The following is a 20,049-nucleotide window of genomic DNA, read 5'->3' as shown; positions in this document are numbered from 1 at the left end:
GATATGGAGACAATTTTGCCTATCCATTAAATGTTTATAGTTAGCTGATCTTTCAAAAGAAGCAAATAAATATTTATTATGTGTAATAAATGTGTAAAATAGTATGAGAGTTTTCTGTAAAAGCAAGGTAGGGGGCAAGAGAGCACATGTGTATATCTTAAATTTCCCTATAATACTTTCTCTTTGTAAAAGGCATGCCTATTTTGAGGCATTATATATATATATATATATATATATATATATATATATATATATATATTTAGTTGTAGATGGATACAATATCTTTATTTTTTAAATTAATTTATTTATTTGGTGCTAAGGATCGAACCCAGTGCCTCACGCATCTGAAACAAGCACTCAGTCACTGAGCTACAACCTCATCCCCTTGAGGTCTCATTTTTAAAAACTCTTCACTTGTCTTTCTTTCCCCAGATAATAGATGCTACTCAGAAAGGAAATTGCTCTCGTTTCATGAATCACAGCTGTGAACCAAACTGTGAAACCCAAAAAGTAAGTTGAAATAGATTTTGAATTTGGGATACTTATTCAAGGTTGTTGTTCTGACTGTTAATTTTAGATTTTATATTAGAGGTATTCATGTATTTTACTTTTTTTGTGTGTGTGTGTTTGTGGTTCTGGGGATTGAACCCAGGCCCTTGTGCATGCTAGGCAAACATGTACCAACTGAGCTAGATCCCCAGCCCACTATGAATTTTACTTTTTATCATTTTTTTTCTCCACTTTCAAATTTCATTTTCCAATAAGTTTAGATTTATAGAAACACAGCATTGCCAAAATAGTACAGTGTGTACTCTTATGCCACTCCTTACCTGCTTCCCTAAATGTTAATGTCATATGTAATAGACATAATACAATGGTTATATCTAGGGTACACTATTAACTAATCAAAAGACCTCATTCAAATTTTGACAACTGTTATTTTTCTGATCCAGAATCTGACCCAAGAACTCAGCATTCGATTGTTTCCTTGCCCATAATTATTTTAGATATTACTTCAAAGGTACAAAACTAAATTTTAATTTTAATAAGTCCATTATGCACTGTTATATTTGGATTCTTTAAAAGGTGTTATCCAGGTGCCAGATGTAACTATTTTAATGGTACTCACTAGGGTCTAAAAAGCCAAATTTGAGAGAGATTACAAGTTTTAGGTTAAGAAGGCTGTGGGTCCACTCCCCCAGATAAATAAATATCATTGAGCTATGGACCCATTATCATTGGTTTCCTCTCATGTTAAAATAATGTTTTTGACTCCTGGACGGTTTTTGTTCTTTGATCTGTGTACTAATAGATGTTATATATGGCTCTTCTAAGAGCCAATCCATGTAACAGAAGGGCCCAGTCTGGAATCATTTAACCTAAGTTATGGTTCTAGTTCTGCCAGAACTGACAGCCATATGTTTAGCTGTGAGATTTCCACTGTCCCTTAATCTCTTCAAGTCTGGGTTTTTCATCAGTAACATGTACAGATGGTCTAGAATGGAGTTGTATATTTTTTGACATACTTACCTGGGACTACTATAAGGTCTACTTTCTGTGTGTCTGCCCTCCACATTTTTTCCCCCTATTTTAGCAATTTTAATTGTCTACCCCCATTTTAATTCTGACTTTTATCAATTCAAGAATTGTTCTGATGCTGGCCTTTTTGTTGTTTCATAAAATCAAACTTTTATTTATTTATTTATTGTGGTGCTGGTGACTGAACCTAGGGCCTTGTGCATGTGAGGCAAGCACTCTACCAACTGAGCTATATCCCCAGCTTGAAATTAAACTTTTAATATCAGTGTTTCTCAATTTCCATGACCTATCTTATCTTAGAACATGGTTACTTTTAGCATGTTAATATAGATTTTCTTGTGATACTCAGTGACACCAAGCATCCTCTATTTATCTATTTTCAAAATATGTGAATCTTTATGTATGGAAATGTGAGTTAAGAAAGTTGAAGTAGCAATTACTTTAGTTTTCTTTTTTTTAATTAGTGCATTATAGTTGTACATAATGGTGAAATTTGTTACATATTAGTACATGTACATGATATATCAATTAGCAGTTACTTTTATTAGAGACAGATTATAGATATATTCGTCTGGTAGTTCATTAAACAAGAGTAATACTTAAAGTTAGTTTATTTAAGGAAAAAAAAAGATTCCTTGCTCAGTGCAGCAGCATATACCCATGAGGCTCAGGCAGGAAGATTGCAAGTTGGAAGCCATCCTGGGCAACTTAATGAGACCTGTTTCAGAATTAAAAGTAAAAAGGGCTGGTGGTATAGCTCAGTGTTGGAGTGCCCCTGGGTTTAAAGACCATATCCATAAAATAAGAGGTATGTGTGTGTGGGGGGGTGGGGAGGGTGAATTTCTCATTTGCTACTTGTCAAAAACCTTCGTTGCCTAAAAGAGTCACATGCATAATTAAGCCAGATGACAAATAATCTTCGTATATCCTCTCTCTCTCTCTCTCTCTCTCTCTCTCTCTCTCTCTCTCTCTCCCTCCCCCCTCTCTTTCTGTCACATATACACAAACATATAAACAGAGATTAATTGGTTACTGATTTCTTTTCTTTTCAAAACAACATCTCAGTGGACTGTGAATGGACAACTGAGGGTTGGGTTTTTTACCACCAAACTGGTTCCTTCCGGCTCAGAGTTAACATTTGACTATCAGTTCCAAAGATATGGGTAAGTATTGTTTCTGCTCTATTTTGCTGCTTCTGATGGGAAAATAGGCTATTTAGATAGATTTAAAACTTTCATGTGAATTATTACAAGTTATATTTAGTATCAATTTATATATATGTATATTGTTTTGATTTTGGGTTTTTTTTCCCACTTCTTCCATTAAGGGTTATTTTACGGGAACTGTATAATTTTCTTCTGAACTTCATGCTGTCTTATTTATGTTAAAAAAAACCTTTACCATTACAGAAATGCCAACTCTGTGTTTGCATATGACTTATGTATACATAATTCAGCTTTAATAATTATCAACTGATGACTAATCATGTTTTACCTAAACCATATTCTACTCTTAAAATTAATTTTTTTTGAGTGTTGGGGTGTAGCTCAGTGATAGGCACTTGCCTAGCCCAGATGAGGCACTGGGTTAAATTCTCAGCACTACATAAAAATAAATAAATTATATAAAGGTATTGCGTTCATCTAGAACTTTAAAAAAAAATTTTTTTTTTGGTCTATTCAAAACAGTAACTGAGGCAGTAGCAAAGGATACCACTAACACTAAAGTGGGGAAGTTCTTATTTAATATTTCAAGGATAATAACTAAGTTTGAAACATATATAGGGGTTGGGGATGTGGCTCAAGCGGTAGCGCGCTCGCCTGCCATGCGTGCGGCCCGGGTTCGATCCTCAGCACCACATACCAACAAAGATGTTGTGTCCACCAAAGATTTAAAATAAATAAATAAATATTAAAAAAAAAGAAACATATATAAAATCCACAAGTTTTAACAGTATTTAAAAAAAATGCAGTGGACTGGGGATATAGCTCAGTTGGTAGAGTGCTCACCTCACATGCACAAGGCCCTGGGTTCAATCCCCAGCACCAAAAAAAAAAAAAAAAAAAAAGCAACTACAGTTAGTCATAATTGAAAGAACTAATTCATGACTTTGAAAACTAGTTTAAAAATAAAAGTGAGACAGGCTGGGGTTGTGGCTCAGTGGTGGAGTGGAGCGCTAGCCTAGCAAGTGCACAGCCCTGGGTTTGATTCTCAGCACAACATAAAAATGAATAAATAAAGGTATTGTGTCCAACTACAACTAAAAAATAAATACTAAAAAAATAATAAAAGAGGGAGTTGGGTGTGTTGGCACACATCTGTAATCCAAGTGATTTGGAAGGTTGAAGCAGAAAGATCACAGATTCAAGGCTAGTCTGGGGAATTAGCAAGATCTTGTCTCAAAATAAAAAGGGTTGGGGATGTAGCTCAATGGTAGAGCCTTTGCCTAGCATGCACAGGACCCTGGTTTCCATCTCCAGTATTGCAAAAAATAAAAAATTTAAATAGTCTAATAAATAAAAATAGTAGAGAGAAAAGTCAAGCATTCATCTTGCCTTTTATAGATGTTCTCTAGTTATTGAATTAAGAACAGTGTTATAATTTTTTGCAACACCTAAACAAATTAATAGATCGGAATAGTCATTATCAGTGGCTACCAATATCAAACACAGACTCTACTAATTGTGCCTTTATTTATTTATTTAATTTTGGTACTGGGCGTTGAACCCAAGTGTGCTTTACCTTTGAGCTACATCCCCCAGTTCCTGTTTTTTATTTTGAAACAGAGAAGTTGCTGAGGATCTTACTCACTGAGTCTGACTTTGAACTTGTGGATCTTCCTGCCTTAGCCTTCTGAGTTACTGGAATTGTAGGCATGTGCCACTATGGCTTAGTTTTTTGTGTCTCTTGATGAAAGGACACAGTGCTAAATGTGAAATTGTTTTACTAAAAGAAATTTTGCCTCTGAATTAGATCTCTAGTTCTAACTTACACATTTGTAGAAAAATACAGGAAATGGGAACTACGAGATGTATTTATCAAAATATGGACTTTGGGAAATTGTAGAACAAATGGTTTGGCTTTTTAAATAATTCACAAGAAAAAGAGAGTGACACAATTATAATGCTTGGGATAAATTAGTTAAAAGGTATTTGAGATAATAGGGAAAATTTGAATACCTAATGGATATTTGATGTTATTAAGGATATTATGGTTATTTTTATGATGATATTATGGTTGTTTTTAGAATGTTTTTAGAAAATGTTCTTAATATCTAGATATACATCCCAAAAGGCTGATATTACAATTGTTTCCTTTTGTCTTCGGTTTTTTTCCTTCTCTGGGTTTTGAGGGCTGTGCCTTGTACAAGATGATTTCTGATTATTAAGAAACCAATAGTTAAAAGGGTGGAAATTTCAAATAAGGTACAAAACTCTATTAAACCCCCCCTCCCATTATACCTGTGTAAGTTGGCAGCTTCTGGTTTTTATACTAAAATAGACATAGCTGGAGAGGTTTTTTGTTTGTTTTGGTGGTGGAGATTGAACTCAGGGATTTGTGCATGCGAGGCAAGCACTCTACCAACTGAGCTATATCCCCAGCCCCTTGGAGAATTTTTTTTCATATTTAGTCCTTTGAGTGCTGCCATATGAAAAAAATTTAATTCCTCTACTTTGTCCAATTTGGTTTCAATAATTGCTATTCTCGTGGTGAAGTTGTTTCAGATATTCCTTCAGATATTTCATGCTTCATGTTTTAGAACTTAGTGAACTCTGCAACTGATTATTTGATTATAAACCAGGACAAATGCCAGATGGCCATTTTCTATTCTGTCTGCTTCTTATGTCATAATACTGTCCTATCATATTCTGTGTAGGACTCTATTCTTTCCCTCTGTACTTGTATTGTCTATTCTCTTTGAGGAAAAGGAATCTGGACATAAGGTGATCTTTGTAAATCCCTACTTGATTTATTGAATAATTTATTTTTGTGTCTCTAATTGTTAAGGTCTTATACTAAAGTCAGTTTACTTTTTGGATGCTCCTTTATGTTGTCTTCAGTTGCATAGGTAGTTTCTGCCCAAGCCTATAGACTTGCTTCTGTGTTCTTTTCTATCACTCTCCCTTACCTCCATGGTTACAATTGATTATTGTACTTGTTACTACAGTGTATCATTCTTATATGGTAATAATTTTTAATGATGAAGTATTTCCTTTTTGAGTATCATGTAATCATTTTATACTTGGTTTAATAATCCATTTTATTTGTTTTATGTGCCAATTAAACATTTACATTTGTTATAGTTGCCTAGCTATATAAGCAATTTTGTTCTTAGCCCAAATATGTATGATTTCTTATTTTCAAAAATTAGTATTCTCATTAAATGGAGAAATCACTCTTTAACTTGTTGCCTAGTTTTGTGTAACAAGTAAAAGAAGACTGGAAGAAGAATGAATTTTTTAAAAAATAATTTTTAGTTGTCAGTGGATCTTTTTATTCATATGCGGTGCTAAGGATGGAACCCAGGGCCTCACACATGCCAGGCGAGCACTCTACCACTGAGCCAAACTCCAGCCCCAAGAATGAATATTTTTAAGAGCTAGTTTGTTAGTAGCAAGTTTGTTGGAGTATCTTAAAACTAACCATTTTTTTCTCTTTGTTTTAATTTCCTTTAGATCTGTATAATTCTTATATGTAATTGTTATATTGTTGACATTTTTATACGGTTTACTTCAATATAACTGACTTCTTTTCTGTGCTCTTTGAACAGCAAAGAAGCTCAGAAATGTTTCTGTGGGTCAGCTAATTGCCGGGGTTATCTGGGAGGAGAAAACAGAGTTAGCATCAGAGCAGCAGGAGGGAAAATGAAGAAGGAACGATCTCGTAAGAAGGATTCAGTAAGTGTTCCATCTTTCCTTCAACTTTCATAGTAAAAATTTTTAAGAAGATAAATAGCTTTTCTGATTGAAGTTTAAAAAAATCATACTACTTTACTGAGAAATCCAGGATCAAAAGAGATATTACTAGATAAGAGGCGTGATTGACTATTTTTATTTCAGATTCTTAGAGATTAGAGTTGGGAACTGAGAACTACTGAAGTAATCTTGAAAATACCAGAGCTAATAGATATTCAGAACCTGTAAAATTCAATACAAATAAAATATTTGTCTTTTCTGTTATATACTGTCCTATCATATTCTGTGTAGGACTCTATTTTTAAGTCTATGTATTTCTAATTATTTATTATACACTTGTCATCTGTTTGGAACTCTAAACTTCTTTTTTTTTTAAACATTATTTTAATTATTGATGGGCCTTTATTTATTTATTTATACGTGGTGTTAATTAAGACTTGAACCCAGTGCCTCATACATGCTAGGCAAGTGCTGTACCACTGAGCTCTACACCCCAGCCCTAAACTTTATTTATTTTTTATTTTTTAAACTTTATTTATTTATTTATTTGAGATGAGAGACTTGTATGTTGCCCAGGCTTGCCTTGTACTCCTGGGCTTAAGCGATCCTCCTGCTTCAGCCTCCTGAGTAACTGGAATTATAAGCATGAGCCACTATACCCAGTGGAATAGACAACCCAAGAAAGGAGTTTTCTCAGATGGTCTTTTCATTTAATGAAACAGTAGTTGATATGTTTTCCCCCTCCCATTTTTTTGAAAAACACCTGTCTCGCCTGATGAGTAAGGATAGTATCGTATTACTAAAAGGACTCTCAACTGGGACAAGGACTTTGAATTGTTTTTAAAGATTTCTCCTTCTGCCCTGGACATGATCTATAATCCCAGCTGTTTGGGAGATTGAAGCTGGAGGATCACCAGTTCCAGTCCAGCCTGGGCAACATAGACCTTGTTTCAAAATAAAATGAAAACAAAATCATAAAAGCCCAAATTACCATCTTCTTTTTTTTGGAGGGGGGGTAGGCAGGGGGAGCAGGTACTGAGGATTGAACCTAAGGGCACTTAACCACTGAGCCACATCCCTAGCCCTTTTTTGTATTTTATTAGAGACAGGGTCTCACTGACTTGCTTAGTGCCCCTCTAAATTGCTGAGACTGGCTTTGAACCTCCTGCCATAGCCTCCCAAGCCACTGGGATTACAGGCGCATGCCCCTGCACCCAGCTTCTTCTTTTTTTATTTTGAGGACCCCTTTACTAGAGCCCTGTTTTCTTAAAAAAGTATAATCTTTGTATACCTGACTGGGTCCATTAAAAAAAAAAAAGGAAGCGTATTTTAAAGGCTGATCCCCAAATGTATGAATCTTGGTTGAAGGGCTGTGCAGGGGCTAAAGTTTAGGGCATTAGTCAGCAATGTTTCTTATGAAATTGACTCATTCTTGGATTTTGGAGAAACCAATACTGTTAAGAATTATAAATGACAATTTTATTTGTGTAGATATGGAGATAAAGTACGAGTATGCTGAAAGTATGATGAGTAAGAGATGATGTCAGTAAGTGCAAATTAACTTTAGGGAATTATAAAAAGTCTGAATTCTATAAGAAGATATGGTTAGCACAAAACATTGGAAAGGGCTACTTAAAAATGCAGAAAAGGACAGTATATATACCCATATTTTTTACCACCTAAGATGAACAAATGTTTTTTTATTTTTTGTTTTTGGTTGTTGATGGACCTTTATTTTATTTATTCATATGTGGTACTAAGAATCAAACCCAGTGCCTCACACATGCTAGGCAAGCACACTTCCACTGAGCTACAACCCCAGCCCACAAATGTTTTTTTGAGTACTGTGTTTACTTCAGTTTTCTTTTTAGAGAGCATATATGGTATAGCTGTATGCCAGGTACTTGACTTATTGACTCGTTTAATTAACTCTTAAATTAGATATGGTCATTTTCCCCCTTTCACAGATGAGACACTGAAGCATGGAGTTTATAAGATCACCTCATGTCTCTGATCTTAACTATTATGCTACAGTGTAGTTGACTAGAGAACAATCCCATTGCTTCTCACCTCTGAGAAAACTGTGTCCATATTAGTCAGTATTTCTGTGTTTTAAAATATTGAGTTGCAGAGTTTTTTAGAAATGATAAAGCACTGGGGCTGGGGTTGTGGCTCAGTGGTAGAGTGCTCACCTAGCATGTGTGAGGCCCTGGATTCAATCCTTAGCACCACATAAAAATAAATAAATAAAATAAAGGTATTGTGTCCAACTATAACTAAAAAACAAATATTTTTTTAAAATGTGTGTGTATATATATATTCATAATATATATCCACATTTTGTTTTTTACTCTTATTTTTGAATTTGATCAATGTTGATACAAATAGATAAAAATTACATACATATGTAAATAATAGTTACTTATTTATTGGTACTGGTGATTGAACCCAGGGATTGAACTTGCTAGGCAAGCACTTTACCATGAAAGTATGTGCCCAGCCCTTTTAAAAAAAAATTTTTTTTTTGAAACTTGGTGTTGCTAAGTTGTCTAGGCTGTGATCCTTCTGCCTCAGCCTCCTAAGTAACCCCTATTTGTAATTGCCATAAAGTTTTTCATTGTTTAACAATTTATTTACATATTTTACTGATGGACACTTACGTTTCCAATTTTCCAGTGCAACAGTGAATGTTTATGTCTCTTTTGCATGTTTTTTAAATAAGATATATACATGGGGGCTAGAGATATATGGGGGCTAGAGATATGGCTCATTGGTAGAGTTCTTGCCTTGCATGACCAACACCCTGGGTTCAGTGATCCTTAACAATGGGGAAAAAGATGTATACATCACTGTGGTGTCCTTAGCCTTCTTTTTTGGGAGGGCGGGGGAGGAAAGGGTGGTTTACTGAGGATTGAACTCAGAGGCACTTGACCACTGAGTCACATCCCCAACCATATTTTGTATTTTATTTAGAGACAGGATCTCCTTGAATTGCTTAGCACCTTGCTTTTGCTGAGGCTGACTTTGAACTCTTGGTCCTCTTGTCTCAGCCTCCTGAACCACTGAATTATAGGAGAATGCCACCATGCCCAGCTTCTTACTTAGCCTTCTTGATTTGACTATTTCAGGAATTTTTTCTTTAAATTCCATAAAGATTGCTTTTGTTGTTAACTCTAGTTTCATGTGATTGACAGTTTACCAGAATAGCCGTAAAATAGTCATTAGACATGACCTTAGTTCGCATCTTCATAAGAACTTTCCAGTGGCTGTTTTCTGTTTTCAGAACTTATATAATAAACACATTTTAAAAACTGTTTTCTTTTTGGTAGGAATCGGTCATGTACTGTTATGATTCATAGGCAATACTATACCCATTATTACCTTTATCAGTTAGCTTACTGAGGCCTTGACAAGATTTAAGGACAACTCCAGAGAACTCAGATCTAGGTATTCCAGTGATTGGTTTCTTTGTTTATATGATGGTAATGGTGTGTCCATTTCAGGATAGGCTTTGGTGCTTATGAACTGAATTAGATATAAATTGTATCCAGTAATCATAGGTTACTCCACATATGAATTTGAAGTTACTCTGTTCAGAGAATGCATATTTTGGGTAAACCTTTGCTGTCATAGAGGAATTACCCAGAAAGAACCTAGGTTCTTAGAATGATGTAAAAGATCATTTGACCTTAACTCTAATAAAGATTTTAATACTAGTTTAATTTTACTTGGGTTATTTCCTGCTGAGATTCCCTATTGTTTGTCTAGATTTTGAATTCTGCAGTTTCAGTTGAGCAAAATCATATAAATAGCATCTCTTGAATTCCCAAGAGTGAGCCTTGATAAAGCCATGGAAAGGGGGCTGGGGCTATAGCTCAGCAGTAGAGTGCTTGCTTAGCATGTGTGAGGCCCTGGGTTCAATCCTCAGCACCACATACAAATGGATAAATAGAATAAAGGTATTTATAAAAAAAAAGATTTAGTTAAAAAATAGAAAAGCCATGGAAAGGACAAGATAGCAACAGTTTAGAATATAGTTTTGCATGTATAAAAATATTAATAAAAATGTTTGAGTAATGATTGCATTATAATAGTCTGAATAATAGTCTTGATTGGTAAGCATTAAAAAAACAAAACAAAACAAAAAAAACTTTGGCCTAGCCAGGTGTGGTGGCTCACGCCTGTAATCCCAGTGGCTCAGGAGGCTGAGGCGGGAGGATCATGAGTTCAGAGCCAGCCTAGGCAACTTAGTGAGGAATTTAGCAACTCAGACCCTGTCACTAAATAAAATATAAAAAAGGGCTGGGGATGTGGCTCAGTGGTTAAGCATCCTGGGTTCGATCCTCAGTACAAAAAAAAAAAAAAATCTTTGCCCTTATAAATGTACCCATATATAGGTCCTTAACAAAACTATAAATTCTTTTACAACGTGATTATCCTGTTAGGTATGTCACACACTAGGTGTTTAAATACTTGCTGAAAGTATAAGTCTATTATGACCCAATGTCATTTGTTGCTTATAGTTTGAAATTGCAAATGAGATATTTTTAAACTTCCCTTAGTCTCTGTTGAGTTTATGAAACAAATTAATTACTGATTTATATAATAAAGATGGTGACAAGCCATATGAAGGAGAGGAAATATTTGCTTTCAGCAGATGTCTAGAATACACATATTAGAGTCCCTACTAATCAGTAAGAAAAAACAACTAACATAAGAAAAATAGACAACTTCCTCAGATACTTCACTAATCTGAATAGCCAATAAATATGGAAATATGTTCAACCTTATTAGTAAGGGAGTACAAATTAAAAGTACTATTTACACACTTGCCAGATTGATAGAAATTAAGTTTTATCATGCATAATTTTGACAGGCGATCTCATACACTGCTTGTGGTGGGTGAAAACACTTCAGCATTATTTACTAAAAGGTGAATGTATGTGTACCATATTGAGCCAGAATTTGTACTCATTGGGTGTGTAACCAAAGAGAAGATATAATATCCATCAGAAATCATAGCATGGCTTAGAATATCAGAAAAGTTTGAATCATTAACATTAGAAACATTTAACATTAGAAATGGATAAATTATACTATAATTATATAATGGAAAAAATAGTCATGAAAATGGCTGCATGCTACAACATGGATGATTCTTAAATCATAAGGTTGAGTGAAAGAAACCTATAGTAGTAAATCTATAAAGAAATTAAAGAACTTTCACCTAAAAAGTTAAGATAAATTAAATTATATCTTTTTTAATTGGTGCATTATAATTATATAGTTGTGGGATTTGTTGCAACATATTCTTTTTTTAAGAGTTTTTAAAGATGAACTCAATATGTTTATTTTTTATGTGGTGCTGAGGAACGAATCCAATGTCTCATATGTGCGAGGCAAGCTCTCTACTGCTGAGCTATAACCCCAGCCCCTGTTGTTACATATTCATACATGCAAAATAAATTATTTCTAGAGCATAGGAAGGAGAGGTGTTCTAACTTAGAAGGATGCATGGAGCATTTATGGAATGCTGACAGTATTCCAGTTTTTGTTTTTGTCTTAAGCTGGGTAATAGTTATATATACAGGTGTTGCTCACTTACTGTTTTATTAAATCTATTTGTTTGCTAATACAGTGTGTGTATGTGTGTGTGTGTGTGTATATATATATATTTTTTTTTATATATATTATATATATGTATATATGGTCTATTTCATCAAAAAGTATGTAAAGTAGTTCTTGAATTCCTTCAAGATAGTTCATGGGCAAAAATATTAATTACAGATGGTCCCCAGCTTAATGATATTTCAACTTAACAATTTTTCGACTTTGATCTCTTCTGGCAGCTAGTGATATACAATTCTATACTCTTCTGATGCTGGGCACCTATAGCAAGCCACAGCTCCTAGTCAGCCACTTAATCATGAGGATAAACAACTGATACTCTATAGTATACTATATCCTAAGGTACGAAATTCAGTAGGTAAGGTGTATGAAATACATTTTTGACTGAACGATGTTTTGAACTTACGATGGATTTATCTGGACCTAGCCCCATCATAAGTTGGAGACCATCTGTCCATCTGTCTTAAAGAATAAATGCTATCTTGGACTGATTAATATTTAACTGAATAAGTTTTCAAGTGCTATATACTTGTGCATATACGTATATTTTCAATATCAATAATTTATTAAAATATATCCTAATTCTTACATTTTTATGTTTACTTTTAGTTATCACAGGTGCTTTTGGGGAGGTGGTGAACCATAAATAAAATTATTTTTAGTAAATATAAATTTATTTATTTATTTAGGGAGTTGAATCCAGGTGTGTTCTACCACTGAACTACATTCCTAATCCTTTTTATTTTTCATTTTGAGTCAGAGTCTTTAAGTTTTTCAGACTGGGATCCTGCTATCTCAGCTTCCCAAATAGCTGGGGTTACAGGAATTTACCACCACACCCAACTGTCACTGTTATTTAAGCATAATATTTAAATCTGAAGTGCCCAATGAATATATGTAGATTACAAAGCATAGTTTGAAAGTAAACCTTTGTGAACATTTCCGCTTCTTTTTCCTTGTGTAGCCCCTCAAAGTTGACCACTTGTAATTGTGTCTCACTCCTTTGCTTTTTTAAAAATCAATTTTCTATGTATTTATCCCAAAAATGCATATTTCAAGATGCACAAAAATGGTTTAATATTAGCATGTAATCTTCTGAAGCTCACCTTTTTACAAGACCAGTGGATATTGTTGCATTTGGCTGCACTTGATTTCTTTCATTGAGGAATTATAGTCCATTGAGTGAAAACACCAGTTTATATTCAATCAGACCACATATTATTGGCAGTGTTTTGCTATTATGAATGTTGCTTCAGTGAGCTTTCATATGCATCTGTGGCTCTTTTCTTTTAAAGAGGAATTGTTGAGTCAAGGGGATACAAATATTTTTCCAACTAATGTTTTTTTTTTTTCCTATAGTACTTTTCATCTAGTATAATTTGGCAGTTTTTTTCCTGTCTGGTTTTATTGTAAATTCTCCTGCACCTAAAATTATATTTGACTTAATTATATTTTTTATAGCAAAGAAAAATTTAATATTTTCTCACAATATGAAAGTGCTAAAATATGGTAGATGAATTATATGATTATTTAGTATATATTAAGTACTTGGCATAGTGATGAATGGTTTAAGTATATTTTATATAAATATATTAAAATCTGCAAAAGTGGTATTGCTGTCTTATTTCACATAGGTTAGTAGTTATATCATGAGTAAATTTTTGCATAGGTAAAAGGATTAACCTAGGTCCAAAGCCAATTATTGCCTGAGCTGAGAGTCATACCTATGTATAGCTGGTACTTTCTCCCCTAACTCATGCTCTTTCAGTACCATTGAAAAAATATGCACACATTAAAAAATCAGTTCTTCAAATGTTTTTAATTTTATAAGAACATGCCTATGTCTTAATATATATAAAACCATGATAGAAAATTATAGGCCAGTGTAAATACCCCTAGAAAAATGGTTGTAAAATAATATGTCAAAGAATTATCAGCACCTGGATGATTTTATTCCTTACACTTTTAAAGTTTTCTGTAAAAGAACATGAGATTTTTATAATTAAAAGTGACTAAGATTATTTCATATTTACAAGTGTTAAAAGTTTATTGCAATAATTTGCATAGTCTACATTTTCATATCAGTTATAAAAATCTCTGCAAAGCTTATTTTTATTAAGATCTTATAAATCTTTATTTTTAATCTAAATCAAATCCCAGATCTCATTACCTGCATTTTTTGATACATATCTGATGGATGAATGAAATGCTTTTCAGATTGGTCTTACCAATTTAGATTTTCATCACTTTTTGACTTGGTAGTATCAAATTTTTTTCCCCTCCCTAGTCTAATAATATTTCCTAATGTGGTCTTACTTTCATTTTCCTAATTACTGGTGAGACTGAGCATATTTTCAGGTACTTTTATTGTTAAGTTAGCAAGGTTTTTGTTTTGTTTTGTTTGTTTTATTTTTTTAAATAACCAGATATTTTTCTTTGCTGTGGTAGGTAGATGGAGAGCTAGAAGCATTGATGGAAAATGGTGAAGGTCTCTCTGATAAAAACCAGGTACTCAGTTTATCACGATTAATGGTTCGAATTGAAACTTTGGAGCAGAAACTTACCTGCCTTGAGCTCATTCAGGTGAACACTTAATATTAATTTACTATTTATTTCTGAATTTGGGTGAAACATTTAAACTATAATCCAGCTAATGAAAATTGTCTTGTTTTTTTTAATGGATTTGTAAGTTTTGTATGACTTTGAAACCTTATACTATTAAAAATGACTGAAGAGTTTAATATTACTAGTAGAGCTTCTCTTCTTCATGGCACTTTCTCACTTTTTCATGGCACAATCCCCACATTATTCCTATTCTAGTTATTTTTAGTGTATGGTCTCAAAGCAAGAAATTTTAACAGTAATCTCATTTATTCTAGTTTATTAAGTATGCCATAAGAAATCGAATGATAAAAAAGAATGATTTTTTTAAAAAAAATAACAAAAGAAAGCATCCGAAAGAGAAAAAAGAAAATGATTTAAAGACTAATTTTTGTGGTTTTGTTTTTTCAGTAAAAATAGTAGATGACAATTTTTTCCTTAGTCATTCAGACTTGAATTTCATCATAAATGATCTTTTTATAATTTCCTACTTTTTAGGTAATTCCAGGTTTTCTATCAGAAAGGCATACATTTTACATATCAGAAAAAAAATGTACTCCATTACTTTAAAGCATTTGTTAGTTGTATATTTCTGTTGTGTGTGTATGTGTGTGTTTTATGAATATAAATGAACTCTTTGGTCCTCTCCATGGCCTTCTTTAACACTCTCTCTGGTATTACCTCCCCATTATCCTGCATCCTCCTCTCTTTCACCATGAAAGAACACACACTCACAGTCCTGCCTGAAGTCTTTTCTGGAACGTCATGGGCTGTCTTTATTGTGGATTTGGATGGCAGAGCTTGGTGATGGCCGGGAAAGTAACCAGAAACTTCAAGAAGAGGTCAGTTTACATTTATCCTGCCTTTTTTTTTTTCCCCCCAGTACTGAAGATTAAACTCTACCACTGAGCTATACCCCTAGTCCATTTTACTTTTTATTTTGAGGCAAGGTCTCACTGAGTTGCTAAGGTTGGTCTTGAACTTGTGATCCTCCTGCCTCACTCAGCCTCTTTAGTCCCTGAGATTATAGATATACACCACTACATCCAACTTGCTTATTTCTTAAAACGGTCATATTGATTGCTCAGGTTAAGGATATGTGGTAACATCAGGGATTATGAATTTCATACTATACTTACCATTGGCATTAATTAATAAAAATTATTACCCTCATATCATTTCTCAAACCATAACCTTTCATATTTCTTGCTAGTTTGTGAGTTTGCCCTCTGATTTTCCCTGTGATATCTACTTAAAGTTTGGTACTATGTAGCTGGGAACTATAACAGCAAGATATGATACTGTAGTTAAGTGAATGATCAGTTTGTTGCTAAGATCATAGTTTTAAATGATGGGAAATGATATACAACTTTTATTCTGGGGTTCTGAAAAAATGGTGAAGAGCTAAATTCTGGATTACAAGAATAAGGACATTCTGAGAAGCAAATAAGTCTATTAAAAGATCTAAAGTAAGATTGATTAGTATTATTGTTTAGTGGAGTTGTAGTTTTTACACCTTCCATGAAATTTCTAATTTGATGCATTGTGTTTTAAAAATCATAATTTCTGATCATTTATTTAATAAAACACTTTTAGAACCAAAAAACAACGAGGTAATTATTCTTGCCTCCATCCTTCTTCCCTGGGGTTTCTGTAGAACTACATTAGAGAGTACTTTGATAGAAATTCTTGGATTTCAGAATGGGGGATGTGTCTGTGATTGAAGAGAGTGTCTCTTCCTGCTAGATAGCTATTTATCAGCAAAGGTTGAGGAAGTAATGTGAGACATCATTTAAATATATGTTGTTACATGTTTCCTAAGCCTCTATTACAGTCAGTTGGGGAACTTTATAAAAAACAGTATTCGGGTTAAGATCTAGTAGTGTATATATTTTTTAAAAAGCTACATAGGTTTGGGAACTACTGGCGAGAATATTATTCAGTCCCATTTAATGTTGTCAGTAGTCATCTTCTCTGCATTTTATTCTTGTGGATTAGACTTAATTAAATAGTTTTCCTTCCTTTCTAAAGGAAAATAGTATTATCTTAAATAGTTATGTTAAAGTCATCTATGTTTACATAGAGTTAACATCTTAATTTAGTAAGACTACAAAAATGTAGTACTCCTGCAGAAATGGCTGAGTCCCATCCAGAGGTTTGAAAGGTCATCTGTACAAAGTGATATGATTTTTTTTAATTATGTTTAATCAGATTATAAAGACTTTGGAACATTTGCCCATTCCTACTAAAAATATGTTGGAGGAAAGCAAAGTACTTCCAATTATTCAACGTTGGTCTCAGACAAAGACTGCTGTACCTCAGCTGAGTGAAGGAGATGGGTATTCTAGTGAGAATACATCACGTGCTCATACACCACTCAATACACCTGATCCTTCCACCAAGCTGAGCACAGAAGCTGACACAGACACTCCCAAGAAATTCATGTTTCGCAGACTTAAAATTATAAGTGAAAATAGCATGGACAGTGCAATCTCTGATGCAACCAGTGAGCTAGAAGGCAAGGATGGCAAAGAGGACCTTGATCAGTTAGAAAATGTCACTCTAGAGGATGAAGAAGAGTTGCAATCACAACAGCTACTACCACAACAGCTGCTTGAGTCCAAAGTAGAGAGTGAAACCACCGTGGAGGCCAGTAAGCTATGCACATCTGAACCAGAGGCTGACACTGAGATAGAGCTCAAAGAGAGTAATGGTTCAAAACTAGAAGAACCTATTGCAGAAGAAACACCATCCCAAGATGAAGAGGAGGGTGTGTCTGATGTGGAGAGTGAGAGGAGCCAAGAACAACCAGATAAAACAGTGGATATAAGTGATTTGGCCACCAAACTACTGGACAGTTGGAAAGATTTGAAGGTAAGAAAACAGTTTATGGTTCACTTTAACTTGAATTATTTAGTTGTAGAGTTCTGTAAACTTAAGTTGAATTGTCTACTTTTCTAGTCATGTATATTTCTAAAAAATGGAATACCATCTCTCTTACTATCAGCTAATGATAAATGTGTCTGAACTATCATTTAAGTCTTGGCAGGAGTCATAGCAGCCAATATAGAAGTTCCCCCTTTTCCCTCATTAAAAGCATATCACATTAATTTCTTAAGTCATTCAAATGCTCTTTACATGAAAAGCAAAATTAATAATCACTTGAGTAGGGGCTGGAATTGTGGCTCAGCGGTGGAGCGCTTGCCTAGCACGGGTGGGGCCCGGGTTCGATCCTCAGCACCACATAAAAATAAAGGCATTGTGTTGTGTCCATCTACACCTAAAAAATAAATATTAAAAAAATAATAACCACTTGAGTAACAAACTTGTGATTCTATTTGAAATCTTTTTGAAATGAAAAAAAATAAAATTAATTAAAAAATAAAATTTATTGGAAAACCAAAGAAATTTAGCAATTTTTCATCAAAAATGAACATGAATTTTTATTTTAGAAAACAACTGTAAGGAGCTAGTTGATATTTAATTATTTCCATGGTTTCTGAAATAGACCTTTTTATTTTTTATTTTTTTGGTACAGGGATTGAACCCAGAGGTACTTAACCACTGAGTTATATCCCCAGCCCTTTTTTTTTTAAATTTTTGAGACAGGGTCTTGCTAAGTTGCTTAAGGCTTCACTAAGTTGCCAGACGTGGCTTTGAGCTCATAAGTCTTCTTTAGCTTCCTAAGTTGTTGGGATTATAGATGTGTATTATCATGCCCAGCCAGACCTACTTTTTAATGCCTATTTCTTTGGAAAAAAGATGTTATCTTAAAGAAAAATAGAAAGGCCTGGACCCTTATGGCTAATACATATAATCTTTTGTTAAAAGAGCGTAGTAAGATGTACAGGGTTTGCTTTGCCAAAATCCCCATCTGAGTCTTGGATAAACACAAGAGTGTATAACAAGCTGAGCATGAGAAGCATGGTAACATTTTGGTGTTAAGTGATCTGTAGGCCTTGAGGACCCTGTGGGAACAGGTTACTTTCTACCTTTCTGTTTTTCTGTTCCTCTTTTCTTCTGCCCAAGGTGAAATGGTCAGATAAACCAGCAATCCAGGTTTATTTGCAGCAAGATGAACCTACAAAACTCACCCCATTAGGTATACTGTGATTTGACCTGATGAAACTGGAACTGACCTTACACTGAACAAAATAAATAGTTTGTTGATTGTATACGGTGCTTCCTATTTCCTACATTGAGACCCTTTAAGTCTGGTGTGGTTTCAGCTTTTATTTGCTGATTTGCGCTCTTACTCATGTTACTCTTTCATCACGTTCATCTTTTTATAAATATAAAAGGAAGCGTTCATAGTAAGTCTGCTTATGAAACAGTGTGTGAACTACAGGTATGAGAATTGCATTTAGTTAAAAGAAATGTCAGGATGGTAACTTGGTGGACCTTTACTTAAGTCTTGCTTTGTGACAGTCCAGAGGTCCCTAAAAGAAGTCTCTCTTGTGTTTGGAGGTTGCCGGTGGAACCTGAATTTTAACTGTAGCTTAGTAATAGAAGTAGTGATGGAGACAAGTATACAAGATGATTTATTCTATTACGATTGAACCTGGGGGTGCTCTACCATTAAGCTACATCCCCTGACCTTATAATTTTTTATTTTGAAACAGGATCTTACTGAGTTTCCAGGGCTGGCCTCAAACTTGGAATCCTCCTGCCTTAACCTCCAAATTAACTAGGATTATAGATGTGTACCACCCTATAGCCACAGTTATGTAGGAGGAAAGTGAATGGTGGGGAGTTTGTAGACAATTTTTTGCTTGGGGAATCTCCGGTTGACCTAAAATTTTTAAATAGCTGAGGTACAATCATCATAAACCTGTCTTCGTAGACTCTGTAAAAAGCAAATATTTTTGTTTCTCTCTGTAATAGGTTGTTTCTGTAATTATAATGGTGTGAATTATTCTCTAGGATATATTTAACCTGATTAGATGTAATTGGAATAATTTAAACTCATTCTGGAGGTACATTTTTCAGTCCTACAAATTGTTTCTTCCCCTTCTTCTTATCCTCCCCACTTTTATCTGAAAGATCAAAACAGTTTTACAGTAATAAGTAAGTTTATGATCCCTTTGACTTGAGGTTTAAATTTTATTTATACTTAAAATATATTCTTCTTATTCTTCATACTTTGGGTTTATCCTTATTTTTAGCATCAAGGGAACCATTAAATAAAATTCTCCTTTCTTCAAACTAGTTTGTTCTGGAATTGCATTACTGAGAAACTGTCTTTACTTGACTGTGAGTGGTGATGTTTTGTTACCAATTGGTGCTGTGTTACACATTGGTTCTTAATTCTTCTATCATTCTAATTAACATTTATTCTGGCTTCGATTTCTAAACTCTGATTATG

At 34.0% G+C, this 20,049-nt stretch overlaps 1 protein-coding gene across 2 annotated transcripts in view; it reads left to right on the top strand.

Moving 5' to 3' along the window:
- Setd2 (SET domain containing 2, histone lysine methyltransferase) overlaps nucleotides 1-20,049 on the top strand; it is an 87,961-nt gene that overhangs the window by 16,868 nt on the left and 51,044 nt on the right. For both annotated transcript variants that reach the window (XM_046437657.2, XM_058576786.1), the window contains 6 exons: nucleotides 433-510; nucleotides 2,605-2,702; nucleotides 6,311-6,437; nucleotides 14,532-14,666; nucleotides 15,407-15,526; nucleotides 16,896-17,558. In XM_046437657.2, coding sequence (XP_046293613.2) covers nucleotides 433-510; nucleotides 2,605-2,702; nucleotides 6,311-6,437; nucleotides 14,532-14,666; nucleotides 15,407-15,526; nucleotides 16,896-17,558 — 1,221 coding nt within the window. The remainder of the gene's footprint in view (nucleotides 1-432; nucleotides 511-2,604; nucleotides 2,703-6,310; nucleotides 6,438-14,531; nucleotides 14,667-15,406; nucleotides 15,527-16,895; nucleotides 17,559-20,049) is intronic.

The sequence above is a fragment of the Marmota monax genome, unplaced genomic scaffold (genome assembly GCF_021218885.2).
Source record: "Marmota monax isolate L192 unplaced genomic scaffold, Marmota_monax_Labrador192_F-V1.1 WCK01_AAM20220418_F8-fsc00021, whole genome shotgun sequence".
Lineage (NCBI taxonomy): Eukaryota > Metazoa > Chordata > Mammalia > Rodentia > Sciuridae > Marmota > Marmota monax.
The sequence above is the reverse complement of the archived record's forward strand: the minus strand, read 5'-3'. Positions and strand labels throughout refer to the sequence as shown.